General features: G+C 39.4%; 1 protein-coding gene across 2 annotated transcripts in view; it reads left to right on the top strand.

Moving 5' to 3' along the window:
* Nucleotides 1-17893, top strand: part of usta (uronyl 2-sulfotransferase a) — a 79183-nt gene that overhangs the window by 28939 nt on the left and 32351 nt on the right. Inside the window, exons 3-4 of one of the 2 annotated variants that reach the window (XM_088089403.1) lie at nucleotides 4545-4661; nucleotides 14128-14171. In XM_088089403.1, coding sequence (XP_087945529.1) covers nucleotides 4545-4661; nucleotides 14128-14171 — 161 coding nt within the window. The remainder of the gene's footprint in view (nucleotides 1-4544; nucleotides 4662-14127; nucleotides 14172-17893) is intronic. The other variant, XM_042504039.2, reaches the window with a different exon arrangement.

Genomic DNA, 17893 nt, shown 5'->3' with positions numbered 1-17893 from the left:
CAATTTGTTCCTGTTTCCCCTCTTGCTGTCTCTCACTCTTCCCCTCTCTGCCCCCCCCCCGACTTTCTTTCTTTTCATTTCTTTTCATTTCCTCGTTGTGGACGCTGTACACTACAGCAGCTGCTTTTCCTGAATCATCTGTCATATGACAAACCCAGAGGAATTCTGGTTCTCTGTAGTAATTCACAAGCTCTTTCTGATCCCTCCCTCATATGGCTTTGTCTTCCCTCTTCCCTCCACTGCCCACATTCTGCCTCTTTCCTCTTTTCCATCCAGAACTTAATGTAGCCCTCCCCACAGGGTCCCACAGGGTGCGGCACAGCAGGTGATTTACATTGCACACCACAGACATTCTGCATATGTGCATGAATGTATGTGGACATGTATATTTTATAGAACGAACCACAAGAAGACCCTGGACAACTAGTAAAAGGAGTAGTTTGAAATTTTGGGGACATGCTCTAATTGCCTTTCTTAGCCTTCTTGCCTTCTTAGCATAAAGACAATGGGGGAACAGCTAAAGTCTGCATGCCAGGACCTCTAAATCTAATAAGTAAGCTTCAGGAGTTAGTAGACAGATTATTTATTTACCTTAGCCAAGCTAGCAGTCTACCCTTGTTTTCAGTCGTCTGTATGTTCAGCTTATATAACAGTCTCTAACTAAGATAACTGTCAATTCTCAACAAAAACAAAATAAAAAACATTTACCTCCCAAATGACCTTTTCTTTATCATTTATTCACCTCTTATGTTAAATTTGTGAAGAAAACTTTTTGTTTCTGGCATGCCCACACTGTGAACGAAGAATCCCAAAACTGAAAATTCATGATGAATTGAAGCCCTAGGGGTCCCCATTTAACAAAAACAAAACTTTATGAGAACACCCAATAACTAACTCTCACAAAACTCATGCATAGTTTCTCCAAGTGCCATTTCCCAAACAGACAGCTCTTTTAGCTAGGCTCTCATGAAAGCCAGACGATATTGACAAAACTGTAATTCTCGACCAAAGTCAAACAGTAACATAAACAAACTAACTGATTGAGGCAGTGGCACACCAGCAGCTCCCATGTCAGTAGAGTCTGGCTTTGAAGAAAGCATCAATAAGTTTCACTTTCCATTCAGTTTCCTGTTGGAAATAGTTGTCTGTTTGGGAAGCACTGAGCATACGACTGAATAAATAAGACGTGGATTATACTGCGAGAACTGTGTGAGAGTTTGTAAAAAAATGTTTTGACATAGTTTCGCTATGTTAAATGTGGACTCATATAACTTAAATTCTTTAAGAATTTTCTCAATTTTTGGATCTTTTTCATTCACCATAAGCATGCAAGAGTTTTCTTCACTAATTCTACACAACAAATAGTCATTTGGGGGCTAAACTCCTTTAAGTGTTTTCCCAGATGTTCCTTAAAGTTGTGATTCATGTTGTGGCCTCATTAAGGCTCCTCACAGATGTGATTGTTTTCATGACTTTGTGTCCTTGGCTGTGGGATTAAAGTGTGCTGCTCTGTGTAACTGTGATAGAGCACATTGCAGGTCATACAGATTCCAGGTTTTCTCAGTGGCTACATGCACATCTGAGCATGAAACCTAAAGCAAGCAGATAGCTGACGCTCAGTGTGAAATCACTCACAGTGGGATGAAGCCTGCAGGTTTAAGACTTATGAACCATTCTTTGCATTCGTGTGGAACAGTTAAACATATAAAGCAATGATTCTTGGCATGTAATGGCAGGAGTTACTCACCCTTAGTGTTCATAATGGCTGCCTTGTTGTTTGTTCACAGTGGAGGCTGAAAAAAAGAACTGGCTAACATCATGACAGGCCAGCAAAAATATAAAATCCACATTAAGATTTGGTTCACCAACAGTCTGAAAATATCTGGTTTGGTGATGATTGTGCAGCTAGGCATGAGTGCGTACTCAGCTCTTTGTGTTTTTCCATATTTATCTATAGCATGCCTCATTTGTGACTCAGCAGCAGTGCTGAATCCTAACAGAAGGGTGTAGATTGTTTACAGTTCCTGCAACTGGTTGTTTTCTGTTTTTTGTCGACATTGTCATGATGAAAGGAGTTGTAAAAACACATTGTAATCCTTTTTTGTCTTTCCAGTCCCCCGTATGCTTTTTCTTGCTAACGGTTACCATTTTAATAGCGGGGCTTTTGGTGGAAAAAAATCTGCCTCAGAGGGTGATGAAAAAGGTGAACTTTTATTACAGATAATTGATACATTCACAAGAAAGTCACTTGTTCAGCTCCATATAGAGTTGAGATGGTCACTGTTAGACCATAAGGAAAACTAAAAACAGAGATAAATTGAGTGATAGAGTGATAAACAAGCTTGTGCTGCCAAAAAAAAAAAAACCGATTCTTTGAAAAACTGAAGCTTGGTTGCAGCTCAGGGCCAAGGGAGCTGTATTGTAAACAAACAATTAAAGCAGGGTGTTTTTCTGGCTTCTTTCACTCAGGCAGAACCGTCTGTTCTGGTTGCAGCTGAGCCAATGTGTTGAACTTTAACGTCTATAAAAGTAAAAACTTGAAGTCAAGATGTTGAGGACAAAAATCCAAACATGTATGAACAATAAAATAACTTTGTTTTTATTCAATTTGAACCATACGTCAAGACCAAAGACTGTTTTAAATAACACAAGATTTATACTTGCGTTTAAGGGCACGGAGGGAGACATCTGTCTGCACTCTGCGTTTATTTCATCTGTATTTGTGCATGTTATCTGAAAGCTTACCGATACGGACAAAACAGAGCGGTACCACCTGAGATTGTGGAGCAAGATATGACAGTAGGACACAATGAAGGCCTTTTAAAGATGGAACATTTTTATGTCCTCTAGCACCAGTGCCATGTTTGTTGTTGTCAGAGACTTTTAACTCTTCTATGTAGGGCCATCTATTGGCTGTGTCTGTGCCAGCATAAAGGATGCACAGAATTATTTGGGCAGTGATGGTCACAGCGAAATGAACATACATATTTTGTATGGGAGCATAAATCAAACCCACTCGCAACAGCACCAGGCTTTGAAGCCAAATTTGCATTGTGGCCGAACAGTGGAGTTATGATTTCTGAGTCAGTCACATGATGGCAATGGGTCCAGAAACACTTTTTCCATGTCTCTAAATCTGTGGATAATTTTTTTTGGATGTCCTAATCCCATGAAATGACTCATTTCACTATTGGGTTTTTGACCCATTTGGTCCAATAACATTTCGAAAGTCAAGAAGAGCAGCACGGTTAAATCGTTTTTATCCCTGTTTAAGTTAGTGGAGCGCTAAACCCAAAGTTAAGCTGCTCGGCCTCTGTAAAGCCCAGTTCAGACCAGAGATTTGCAATGAGACAACACTGTTTTAGAGCGTTGCAGAGAAAAATGGCAGCAGTGTGAACAGACCAGTCTCAGCTCGACTCAAGCCAGCTGATGGTGTCGACTGCTACTTAACCTGCTGTTTCATCACTACTAGAGCTGCAACTGTAGTAAATATCTATCACTATCCTCATTCGTATTTTAGGAGCTACATATTATTTGTATATTCAGCTACAAAATAAGCCCAAAAATCTGGATATCAGAACAAAAGTACAGAAAGTCTGTATGTATGGAGACATTACATCGTCTCATGTAGTGGCATTGGGTGTAGACGAGCGCTATACATGTAATTGCAAGTTTCATCTCTTCTCATCACAAATCTTTTAAAGGACTTTTAGAGGAACAGCAACTTTTATAGGAATGAACGAGCCCTGCCTCCAATGTTGTATCCAATTATCTTTATACATCCGTGCTATGAATGAGCCTTATGAATTTACGGTATGCTCTCAGGTCATACTCAGACATCAGCACAGCTAATTTGACAGGCATATCTTATTCATAAAAACACTTGTTTGCACAACATGACGGACACAATAATGTGTATTTTTGGAGAGCGAGAACATTTAGCAGGTGCTAATTGGGCAACATCTCACAACAAACTACTTAATTTACTCTCTAAACCATGAGTTTTCATTCCAGTTGCAGTTGTGTATGGCACTTGTCATCAGCGGTGATTGTGCATAGCTGTGGGGGCCAGACATTTATGCATGATGTGTTTCCACATCTGGCGTGTGTTTTGTGAGTTGAGAGCTGGTGTAAAGCAACAGAGGCAGAGTAGTTGCCCAGTTGCGGTTGGCTTTAATGGGCTGGCTGCTGGAGTTTAGCTGCTGCTGTTGTTGTTGTTGTTGTTGTACTAGGGTCTACCATTATTTACTTACTTATAATATTGTGAAATTACATGAATTTTGACACTTTTTTTTAACTTTGACTCAGAGCTTTCTGTCTTATGGTGTGTTGCTGACAAGTTTTATCCAAAACAATCAATAAATTGGTCATTCAACACACAACCATGCTTTGAATTAATGTCAAACACACACATACATTTTTCTTAAGCATTTTTATATGTGAAGTTTCCCCCCCACCCCAAATTCTGTTGTTTATTATTACATTTTCTTTATCAATCTAAAAGTAAGACTTAAAAGGTCCCCTCCGTTTGACTTTTTTTATAGGGGTGTGTGGGAAAAATCACTGGTCAGTCAAAATGGTCACCGGCAGCCTCTTTATCCATAAGGACAGGCTGGCAAGACAGCTGGTGTCGTGTCCTCATGTCCACAAGCTGAGACGAGGTACGTACAAACTGCACAAGCACTCCGTTAATCTCTGAAGGGGAAGTGACTCGTCCAGAATTAGCTAATGGGACATGCAGCTTTTATCGGAAATCCGTGGCATCATCGCGTCCTGTGTTGAAAAATATTTTCTGATTGTGGCGTTTTATTCTATCTTGCTATCGTGGCAATACAGACGTGATCAGCCACATGATTTCGTGAAGAAAGAGCATCCGCATCACTGCCTGACTAGTTGATGAGTGATTGCTTCTCCTGCTCTGACTGTGTGGCGTCAGGCGTCTATTAGGGTCTCAACTGTTTGCCCAATTTTCTACTTCATGGCTCATTTCTTCATTTCAAAGCTTGATTTTTGAAGGCAATCATGTGCCTGTCAGATAGAGCGAGGTCTCACGAGGTCATACCTGTTTTTGTGTAGAAATCAGTGGAGAATAAGGTGAAGTCACAGTGGTCCTAAGAGCAATACTTGATGTACTTTACTCATCTAAATTAAATTGATTACACTGCAGAAGCACTCCATAACATGCACCTAATGAACAGCCCCTGCTCTGTGCCACAATATTTGATTCTGAAAGACATGGAAATCCTTTTTTCCCCTCAGACTTTAAATTCAGGAATCCCTGGCCTTTGAGTTTTAACCAGGTGATGCTCCAATACTCCTGATGTGGTTACTTTATGCCTGACATGATTTTATTCACTCTGCTCGGCTTCATTCAGCCTCATCGACTGCCTCTTCAAATTCGGAGACATCAAGTGACTCAGCCGGGGACTCGTAGATCACTTTAGTTTGTCATGTGTGAAATCTACTGATTGAGAGCAGCAGTTCAAAGTGCGTTATTCTCAACATTAAGTTTGGAATGCACTGGTGGCTAAACACAGAACTGATCAACCGTTATCTTAGAAAACATGCAAGATTTGATTCAAAGTTGTTCCTAACTTCAAAGTGTGTCAGTTAGAAATGCTGCAGTCAGTGGTGACTGCAGAGTGTCACACAGCATCTTTGTCAACTACAGCACTAGTTTACCCCTTGACTAATATTAAAACATAATAATACCATTGATGATTTTCTCATAAACTATATGACTCCCGATTTCATGATTCCTTTTTTCCTAAAACTGGAAATGATGGGACAAGATGCTTAGTACTATCCAGTACTCCAGTATGGATGGTATTTGTTTTTAATCATTGCGATTTGATATTACATCTTATTGCAATTTTGGTTTGCAAGACACCATGGGAAAATATTGAGTCATTGACTTTTATAGACTGTATATTATTAGGCATATGCCAGTCAGTCTTTCTGACTTTTATTTCAGCAGCATCATTGCTACTCTGCACATAAAAATGATAAATAAAATACTTTACTTTGAAGTAAACTGGTACATTTAGCTGTTTCTGCTCAACATGCTTGTGCCAAATGAAAATAAGAAAAGAATATATAAAATAATTAGAGTCTCACAGCACAAATAGAAGTCTTTCAATTAACATCCTTTAAATTGCAAATTCAAAACTGTCATTTCAAATCCTTGGACTTGACTGCATATAAAAGTGGTAAATATAATCAATATTATATAACATATATAATAGTTCTATAAGAACATTTATAAAATATTTATAAAATTGGAAATATGAATATATCCCCCATATACTTTAAATGTGGTGCCTTCCTCTGGTGGCTGTATTTTTAAATCCATTTGGAAACTTTGATTTTGAGTTTTTACCCTTCGGGCTTCCTGTGGCTGATCAGTGGCACATTGGTTGAAGTTGATGAGTAACAGATTGAGCTCACAATATTAAGTGAGCAACTATTAGTTTGTTTCCATGGCGCAAAAGACGTATTTGCAAGTAACTGAGCACACATGTCGTTTTATATTAAGCATGTGAAGTGAAATGCATCATTTGTGAAGATAATATTTTCACAATTGTGATGCTAATTTCAGTTAGCGCTGTTTTTCCCATTATATGTTAGCATTAATCTAACTACTACTACTACTACTAATCTAATAAATACTAAAATAATTTTTAAAAAAATAAAATTTCAATTCAGGAATCTAAATTACATCACTTCCGGGTGAAGTTGAATAAAATACTGATTCATAAATCATATTAAAAAAAAAAATCACAATGCTGAAGTGAATCAAATTTTCCCACACTTACTAAATATGTCTTTTATACATGGTTTCTGGGCTGCACAGTTGCCACAGTAAATACTGCTGTGCTGGTTCATCAGTTTTGTGTTACATCCCTGTCATACAATATACATGGTGGCAACCACTGGTGTCCACAAATGACATGCTGCCATCATCCTCAAGTCTCCCAACCCCTGCGCATTTGTATGCATGTGTCCTCATACTCCCTTTCAGTAACCAAAATTTTAGGGGAGCATTAGGTCCACAAATTATTCTCCCCTACCATGTTTTGGTCTTTGGGCACCTGCAATAACATAGCAACGGCATAGCCTATTTCTATTTTTATCACAAAGCTGTCTGACCATTGTTGATACTCCAGTGACTGAGGGGTGATGTGGAGTAGGGCGTAGTGGGTGGAGACCCTGACCCTTAGCTTAACTCCCTTCTGTAATTAGGTAGAGCTACGGGTCTTACTTGAGGGCCACACCCTCACTCCAAATCAAAGGGTTGGGTGACCACACACACACACACACGCATTTAACGGGCACAGAAAAGCATGAGCCGTACACGCTGACTTTGTTTGCATATGCTCTCTATTATGGCACAAATGTTAAGTAAGGACTGTAACTGTAGACATGTGTCTAGTTTAACTGGGTGTGTTGCACACAGCTGGATCAGGCAGGAGTTATGTAATTTCTTGACTACAGTGCAGACTGTCATGAGATATCTGTCTACCCAAACTTAGTCACACTTTTTACTCTCTCTGCACTGTTTAATTTAAAAACTGCACTCTGTATTCCTATGGCAAAGTCAGTGTAAGGTCGTGAAGCAGGCACGCACCTTTCATTCTCTCATTTACGTCTGTGGTGGATACAGAAAGTACAGCAGGATGTGGTTAAGGATGAGAGAGTTTAGTCTTCACAGTCTGTGGAACCTGTAATCTGCTTTCACATACTTGTAGAACATTCCAGGGCAGCAGCTTTGTAACCCTCCATCTTTGCTTCGAGTCGTGTCCCACAGCAAAGCGAAGGCCCCTTAACTTCAACACTGCTGCACCCATCCTCTTGGCCATATCCTCAACAGCCATTCCTGTGTGGTTTTCCGCTCCCACCTCGGCCTATTCTGGGATGTGTTCTTTTCCTAAGCTCTACTTAGCTAGGTCGCCAATTTCGCGAAGCAAATGAAATGGTCTATGCTCTAAATACATGTTTATGAAATTCCCAAACTTACTGTAGCATTCCTGACGCAGGCCAACACCAAAGGGAAAATTCCAGAGTCTGAAGGAATTGTTCTGGGATGATTCGGTCAAAGCTCAGTGGGTTATTGGCGTACAAATGTGGAGATTTCTACGTTGCACCGTGCAGTTCTCTTTGGTTTGAAATGATCTATGTAAAGAAGTATTACCCACCTTTTGTGAATACTAATGAAATGTGCACCCTTTTTAACAACAGATCTTTTTTTCAGATCTCTAGTGGTGCCCCCAGAAATGTTTCATAGGAGTGGCTAGATGGGGCCACTGAAAATCTTGGGATGGCAAACCTCAAACAGAAATCCTTAAACTGAATCTCAGGGTTTCAGTTATTTTTTAGCATGTTATGTATGTATATTGTCATTCAAATTGTTCCCTTGACAAAAGTTAGCCTAAATCTAGAGCGTTATTTAGCCCTCCTCACAACAAGTTATGCTGACAGACTTGGTACTATTGGATGTCTTCGGTTGTCTGGTTTCAAAAGATATGACTACCTTTGTGGTAGTTTTAAAAATTAGCTCGCCAGAACCTCTTAGAAACAGTAATATCTATTGCTGCCCTGTAAAACTCGGAGGCTTGAATCAGCAGTTGGAGACCCCTCAGCCGACTGAGATTGCTTCAAGTCGAGCAGTTGTTTTTTTCTGCGCAGTGTACTTCTGGGGACGTTTTGGTCCCATTTAATTCTAAGTCAGGTACAGCCCTAGTAATATCAGCCTCCAATTAGCAGCTGCAGAAGCAACTGCACATCTCAGATTATGTTTTCAGAAATCCAAATGTGGAAAAAGAAACCAAGATTATCAGTAACTATGGACTAGCCGAACCATTCAGAAACAATTATAAAGCAGCAGCCTACAATGTAAAAAGAGGCAAAATGGACTAAATAACAGCATACAAGGAGCTTGAGCTTGAAGGAGGGATTCATTTCACTATATGATTATAATTGACAAATAAATTATTACAGCTGAAAAATAAATGAATGAGTTTGATAGAAAAAATGCCACAAAAATAGCGACAAGTATGTTTGAGACTGATGCAGCTGCACAGCTTGTTGTAAGTAAACTTTCTGAATTAACAACAAACGCATAAGTCATTTTTTCACTGGAGAAAAGGGTCAACTTGGCAAATGAGGTGACTAATTGATGTAGGCGGTAATTTGCTTTAATAAGTACCTGAACAAGGGCAACGGCTGACCTTTTTTTGTGTGCACGTTTGGTTCTAAAGATTAATTGAATGCCTCTACTTATGTAAATACAGGATTCGTAGTTAGTGTGCAAATACATACAGTATTAAGGATGAAGATGTTTAATAGCGGTTTGCTGTGGTCTGAGTAGTGTTTTAGTTTAACATCTGTGGGAAACATAGTGAGTTTGAGCGATGGCTTTCTTCTCCAGATTCACAATAGTTAGATCCTCTTTTTGATTCATGCATAAAATAACGTTTATGGCAATAATCAGCTTCACAGAGTTTCACATGTGGTTCTGCCATATAAATCATGTTGCTCAATAAGTTAACTTGTTTTATTTTCACATGTTGTTCATAAAATTAGAGAACATTTTAATATGTGGAGACCTCTTGCTGTGCAGATCACAGGCTTTTATTTACTACACAGTTTTTCTTAATTTAGCAAAGATACAATCCTTTGAAAATCTATTTCGAGGGTGGAAGTAACACCCAAATACTGAACGGCACAGATTGTAGCAATTCCAAAGTCTGATTCATGTTTTAACAGTTCTGGATGTTTTTAGGGTTTTTTTTTTTTTTTTAGACTTTTCAGGTTAATATATAGACTGTCTTAAAATCCACTGGTTAAAACCTTAAAGCACTCCTGATTTATGTTGTTCATCTTGCAGTATTGATTAGATAATTGTACTAAGGAATGGTTATGCAGCTGCTCTTAGCCAGAGGCGAGTCCATGGATCTTGTGACACAGTAATCCAATTAAACGTTTAGCTACACGCCCATGCATACCCACACTCCGGTTACTTTGCCTTTCAATCACTCTCTCTCGCTCTCTCTCTCTCTCTCTCACACACACACACACACACACACTACATGTGATAAACATGATGAAGTTCAAAGGTGACACTGACCTTTGTTTAATTTGTGAATTTTGCCTTCACTTCTTAAAGTGAGCCCTTTGCCCTCTCCTATTTCTCCACTTGACCATTCCTGACCTGTGCATTCTTAGTACCTCCACGCAGATTGGTGACACATGAGGGGAAACATTAAAGCCCCTTTTCCCACTGGACAACATCTGGCTTTTGTATTTAATGGGAAAGGTTACAATCGTTATTCATTCATTCACAGAATAAATGACTGCAGTAGTCACTGGTATTTTTTAGAACAAACCTGCAGTAATGGAAATACTTCACCCAGAAGGATGTGGTAATTGTTGCTCTTACCTACCTGTGCAATCTAATGACATGCCACCACAAAATACCGTTTGTCTCTGTCCAAGTAGGGCTTGAACATGATTTCAAATTAGTCTGCACCGAATTTGAAAGAGGGACTGAATAAGTATCCTAAAAAAATAACATTGCATCCGCTTCAGTGCTGCTTTGTGGTGTTCCCCTGTTTTCTGATGTGATCATGACACTGAATGTGACACACCATTAAAAGATAACAGAAAGGCATACTTTTCTACTGCAGAGCCTGGGAATGGCATAGAAGTCTATTGCCTATTTTTAGAGGGTTTTTCAGCGTTTAAATAACCCGCATACACATGCCAATTTTGGTGGAAAAAGGGTTTAAGTGTTTTAGTAAAGTGTTTGGCAACCACGAGCTGCCAGAACAGTTTCTGTGCTCATGGGCATAAATAGGTGCAATAGGTGCATTCACAAATTTTGAGACAATAGGTGAAGATATGTAAAAGCCTTTGTCTGCATTGTTCACAGTTGTTTTGCAGGAATCTTAACACTTAATCTTCTGTTGTTGGTTTTATTCATGCTGGAGATGAATAGAGGCTTAATCCTTTTTCCAGATCCACAAGGACACACCTCTCCATCAGCTGCTCTGCTGTCAAACATATAAAGGGGAAAAAAAGGGGAAATATACTTCACTTTCTTGCGAAGACAGAAGAGGAGATCGATGCTATTGCTGTGTATGTACGCTAAATTTGAAGCTGCTGCAAGCAGCCAGTTAATAATTACCGCAAAGACTGGAAACATAGAAAAAAGGCCTGCCTGACTCTCTCTTATTGTAACAATATCCTCCTAGCACTTTTGAAGGTCACTGACTAACGTTTTTTTTGCCTCTTTTTAAATATTGTTGGGATTTTGTTACACAGATTAATAGATTTGCTTTTAAAAAAGTAGGGATAAAAATAATAAAATCACCATTTTATGGGGGTTATGTGCAGAAATATTTCTTGTTTGGACCAGTTCAGTAATCTATCCTTACAAAGCGGTGACTGTGAGCATTCAAATTATTTTTATACTCATACAACCATTTAGTGAACCCCTGTGCCAAGGGGCCTTTTGCATTTGTTTCATGTTTAGGAACCCAGCGCTGCTTTTGAAAGTCAGTTCCTGTGTATTTGTGCAAACAGATGGAACGGAGTAGGGGGGCACAGTGAAGTCATACCAACCATAGGTTAGTAATAAATCATGTAAACACTGAGAACAATAAAAATGCATTTGGCACAAAGTACAGTACACATTTTTTTGGACTTGTTTGTTCAGTTCTGGAATCAAAACATTTCTTAATCAAGACCCATCAAAGTGTCTCTCTCGCTGGATTCTAACTGTGGATCAGAGGACAATGGGGTCGATGAGTACAGTAGACTGTACAGTGGCTCTTTAAGTTCATTTTCCTCTCTGTATGGGTGGTGGGGGCGGAGGGCAGCTGTCGGCTTTTACGAGCCTCGTGCCCTGGAAAAAATTAGTTCCAATCCCTTATCCAAAACGCTAATGAGAAGAACACACGGGAGAGTTTCTGGTCGTGGGGGGTGCTTGTCCATGATGGATCACAGAGGAAGGAACAGAGATGTCTGCCTCTCTGCATCCTCGCCCTGCTGTGACCTCAAATGCCTCGGAGAAGAGCTGCAAACCTCCCCCAGCATTCCTCAGGAAATCTGTGCGAAGTCATGAAAGAGAGACAAGATAGAGTCAAAAAAAAAACAAAACACCTGAGGGTACGCGTAGCGCAGCTGTGTCAGTATTTATATACCTAGCGCTCGATGAATTAATGAGGCACAACACACACAGAAAGTCAAGCAGGTTCCATACAGTAACTGCAGTAACTGTGTGTGTGTGTGTGTGTGTGTGATTGTGATTGTGATTGTGATTGTGATTGTGATTGTGAAACAAAGCCAAGCAGAGGCAGATTGGATCTCACTGTAAGGCTAATTACTCAAAGCTTACACACCACTATCTTTAGTGTAAACAGCACTTACAAAGTCATATAATACACTTCCAGCAAGTGTACAATAACATCTCTAAGTGCCATGTGTAAAACTTTGGCTGCTTATAAAGCAATGTGTGTGTTCACGCATCATCTCCTGCTATTTTCATCTGCACGACGGATCGCATTTCAGAAACACAAGGAGAAATTGTTCTCTTATGTAATGTTTCTTCTCTTTATAGCTGTACTCCCCTCACGCTCTCCAGTTTGTCTTTCTCCCTCTCTCCTGGGCAAGCCACCTGAATGTTGTAAATGTGATGGGAAGCGTCTCTGTGCGTCCGGATGGACCAAAGAAAAGGCCGCTGTCTGAAGCCAGGGTCTGGATTTAGAGAGTGGGCAGAAAGTAGGCACAGATCCTAAGCGTGGGGCAGCCTTGAATGAGCTCCATTGTTCCTTCATTAAATAGCTTCACAGTGTTCAATGTACTGTATGAAGAGGTTGTAACGCTCTTTGTGACGTCCTCAGACTTAATGCAGAAGAGCTGTTTTGTTTTCTTTTTGTGACAGAGGCAGATAAGAGTGATCTTGTTGTTTTGGGGTTTTGGAGTGACTTGACACCTGTTGTTTAGTACAGCTTCTTAAACTGTATGGTGTGGCAAGGAGAAAAATGTGGAGTGTAACTGAAGTTTGATGAATCTGATTAATTTCTTTCCCTTGTTAAAGGTTTTTTGGGGGAGTTTTTTTGTAGTCGCTGTGAGGGTCTAAGGACGGAGGAATGTCTTATGCTGTGAAGCCCTATGAGGCAAATTGTGATTTGTGATAAAAAATTAACTTTATCTGACAATCAAGAAAAAGCAATATTTACTCAAACTGTACAGGATGCTAGGGGTGTAACAATCTGTATATCGATTAAATGAGCAAAGATCACGTAACATCAATGCAAAATGTAAACATCGATCCATGTCATCCTCTTTCAGGCGCTCCCTTATTTTGAAATTCTGTGTCACAGTCACACAGCGTCTGGTAGACGATGATGTCATGGCTAAAAGCCGAGAGAAAGATGAGGATAACGCTGTTTACTCGGGAATAAATCATCAGTGTGAAAATGTTTTGTGTTCGGAGAAACTGCGAGTCAAAAGGCGGCGCACGTCTTGTGTAAACAAAAGCCATACTGATGAAACATGACGTACCTGACGGGCCACTTCACTGTCTTCTTGCTAACGTTACCTTAGCTGCTCTGTTTCATCAATGTTGACTGAAAAAACGTGCATATGAGACTGAAAGTCATCCGTGCTGTTCTGTTGGGAGGTGCAGGAACTTAAACCAGTGATGAGTAAGACAAAGCATAAATAATAGTAAACTGGTTTAGTTATGAATAGAGGAATAGTCTGCTAGTGGCTAAGCAAATTTCTGCAATGTAAAATGCCAGTCTTATGCTATTAATGTTCGCATTTTTTGTATGCGGGGGAAATGTGACCTACAAAAGACAGTTGCTTTGTCCATGATCCTTGACAGTTATTATGACTTCATTCATCAAGAATTTTCTCCATTTTTTGATTTTTTTAGTCACCATAGGCATGCGAGAAAAACATAATTTTCTTGAATTAATTATATTTATAGAAATTAAACACAAATGATCATTTGTGGGCTGAAGTATTCCAATAAGATATTTGGGTCCTCTGGTTGTCTGGAGTGGCTGTACTGTGGGAAATCTGGTCAGAATCCTAACGTGTACATTCTTGTCTTTGCAGGTGAATCCACATATCTGGATGACCACGGACCCCCTGCGCCAAGAGTAAGTCTTCCTTTAAATCTCCCTGTCAATTCCCATTTCACTCCTCCTCCTCTTTAACCTTATTTTCCCCTTTTTGACCTTTCATTTTTTCCCTTCATACCCTCCCTGTCTTTGATGTGCTGCCCTGCGTTCCCAAGCCAGTTCAGTCCAGCCAGGATAAGGGTTAGGTCTGTGTGAAAGATCTGCGTGCAAACTCTTTCTAAATACCAACTAGACCTGGCTTCAGTGCTACAGTACAGCTCTGAACACACTCTTCTCACACACACACACACACACACTCACACAGCGCTGACACAGAGGCCTTGTATTCATCCAGCTGCACGTCTGCATGACCATCTCTCCTCTATGCTCCCTCTTTCTCTCCCTGCCAACTTCTTTCTTCCTCCGTCTGCCCCTTGTTCATTATCTCTGTCCTTTAATCACCACCTCATTTTCACCTCATTCCTCGCCTATTTGATCCCCATCTTTGTCACTTTTTTTCATGATTGAAGAGTTGATTGTTTTTGGTTTGGGCGTAGCATTTAGCACCTATGTAACCTGCCACTTAATCTAGTTTGGTTACAGGTTTGTTTGTGGTTGCTGTGCACAGCTGTTTAGTTAGGTCACATCTGGGCTTTGTTTGTGAGTTATGTGTTTACTCTGAAAAGCCTGCTCAGGCCACTGAGCCAAACAAGGCAACCACAGTACTTGTTTCATACAGATAAGAGTCAAGTGTTATTTATGTGAAACTGCAGCTGACTAGGATAATGTGAAGAACGTTTTTGGAATTTGCCTGATAGGAGTTTTATTTTTCAGGGGAAATCATTACCTAAAACTTTTACATTTCACTTTTAAAAAGGCATGCAGTGCCAGTGAATTTTATATTGTATACTGTTGATGCCAAGCTCTCAATATTATATGGGCTTGTAGAAAATGAATGGAAATGAAGTCTAATAAATCACAAATAGTTTCCCATTGAGCTGAGAGTCTAACAGCTTGACTGTGTCCTGAGGCCGTCTGAACAATTCTGAGTATTTACATTATTATACAAACACAGGAGCTCTGGAATTCATTTTGACACAGAAAAGTGTGATTTTAATAGAGGGAGGAAGTCTCAGAAAAGCAGAGGAGGCTAATAAAGATGAATTTAGATTCTGAGTTATTTCTGTAGCTTGAAAAAAATACATTTTCCTTTCTAAATGTTGCTTAGTAATTAAACAAGTATGGTACTGTATGCCAAAAGCAGACATTATTAAAGATTTGTAACTTAAATCAATGATTCCCAGGGTGTCAAATTCAGTGGCTCTCAGCTTTTGATACCACAAACACACGCCTGACTTTCACACAGGGGACTGGTGTTCATATAACACCTGAAACTACAAGTCCGTTTTTTTCTTCTAACCACATAACAAAGATAACAAGTGACATACACATACTCATAACATGACATACATTTGAATTTACTGCTGTGCATAGTTGTTTTAACCCAAATTATGAACCATTTTTCTAAAGCTAACCAAGTAGTTTTGTTACCTAAATTTTAAAGTCGTTTTGGTTGCAAAATCTGTTTCCTGTAAAGACAGAACTTTATTTTGAAACACTCTAGCATGTAACAAACTAAAACTGACACGTCCAAAGCTGACTCGAGAGGGTTACCTAGTGCCTCATTGTTTGAAGCATAAGGCCATTGACCAAGCTGTGCATTTTGACGAGTTGGGAGAGAGAAGGTCTTATCTGAGTTTATAACTCTTTTGATACTCCCATTTGGATCAAGTTAAGTTATAACTGCCAGCTCACAACAACAAGTTTATGAGCAGCAGCTTCTGTTTTATGGATCCTCTTTTTAAACAGATTTTGCTTCTCAGGATACATGCAGCTCGGGCTGCCCTATACTGAGACTGTGGACCTTATTGGGGCTTTACATGGCCTGCAGAGCTGTAGACAGAATTTAGGGTTTAAAAAAAATCTGCTGTATAATTTAATGTATTATTCTTTAATTACAGTGGATATTCTCCTAAAATGTCACTAGAATTAACCATCAGTCATAGATAAGGCAGTAAAGGAGGTTTAGTAGTGATGCAAATACAACATTTTCAGCCAATGAAACTGTGTGATTTGAAGTTGGGCAACTTATATACAATCTCTAATTGTGCTAATTGGCAACTTTTATTGTGAAAGCCTCACCAAGTTCCTGAAGGTTGAAATCAGTAAACTAATCTGTCTCTCCCTCCTTTCACTCTCATACTGTATGACTTGAAATTTAGCAGGTTAACTGACTACTTCCTGCCTCCAGAGGCGCAGACAAGTCTGACTGATTATATATCAGCTGCTAACTTTGATTGATGCCATATCTGTTGTCATCTCATCTCCCAGACAGATGATGCTAATGCCATGTCACTGGCGGGCGTTTCATCAGCCACATCTCTCATTATCTTTTTGGCGACGTCCCGCTGCAGCAAAGACTGATCTTATTTCTTCAGTGGTCGGTGGCACTGTAGCGTGCGTGTGCACGCTGAGGTTCTGGTAAATGTAGGGAGAGATTAGAAATCGAGTTGAAAGCTCAACGTAAATGAGAGCGTATGGAAAAACCACGCACCTCTCAGAATAGAGACTTTATATGTATGGAAGCATGGTAAGAATGTCCCCTCTACATTTTTACATGGGTAATACGTGTTTCTAAATATCACTTTATGGAGCATATTTCCCATAGTCTTTTTCCAAATGACTTAATTGCACTAAATCATAAACAGAACAGTTTATGGCAACTATAGTGTTATTCTATATAATCTTGGTCATAACATACAATTCATAGGACTTTGTCAGAACGTATATTTTCATGCCTCAGTGCTGGCAACAGCTGTGGCACGATGTGTCCTTGCATATATCTCTTTCTCATGAATGCACATCTCAAGAAGGCCTTGAGGGAATGTCTTCAAATTTGTCTCAGACATGAGATTCGAGCAAAGCATTAACTGATTAGAATTTTGTTGTCAAAGGTAAAGGAATTTCTTTAAAATTGGTACAAACGTCAATTTGTACTCAAGAATGAACTCTTTAGACTTCAATGTCAAAGGTCAAGGTTACCGTGATCTCCCAAATCATGTTTTTGGCCATAACTCAAGAATTCATGCATTTAGTCATAATTATGACTAAATTTTATACAAATGTCTAATAGGATAAAACTGATGAAGTGATGAGATTTTGTATCCAAAGGCTCAACGTCACCATGACATCATTATTTTAAGCAAAAACACTTTTCTGGCCACTTATCAAAGCCATGACTGAGAAACAACAGGGGAGACATTTGGTCAGATATTAAACTGGTGACAATAATCTTGGGTGTCCACCTTGAAACTGTGCTGTATAGATCGTCTTTGCTGCTGAGGGAGAATGTATGTGAAGCGTCCACGTTTTCACAGACATTTAAACTGCAAGTGCAACTCCTCCTGTTGGTGGATGCATACAGCCAGCAGTCTATAATTGTAGTTAGGAAGAACTTTGAAATTAAGAAAAAAAAGACCAGTCAGATGAATTGTGATCAAAAGAAAAAAACAGTATTAGTGAAGCTCAGATGTCTCTAAAGACTCTCTAAAGACTTGACTACATTAATTAAGGTTTGATGATGTTTTGAGCTGATAATTTCAATTTTTAATGAAACTAGAAACAATGCAAAAGAAATTTGCTTCCAGAAATATTTAAATGCACGGACCAATGCCCATGTAAGCTTGGCAGATTATTGGTTA

This window comes from Plectropomus leopardus, chromosome 16 (genome assembly GCF_026936395.1).
Source record: "Plectropomus leopardus strain MGB_pleo_1.0 chromosome 16, ASM2693639v1, whole genome shotgun sequence".
NCBI lineage: Eukaryota > Metazoa > Chordata > Actinopteri > Perciformes > Serranidae > Plectropomus > Plectropomus leopardus.
The sequence above is the reverse complement of the archived record's forward strand: the minus strand, read 5'-3'. Positions and strand labels throughout refer to the sequence as shown.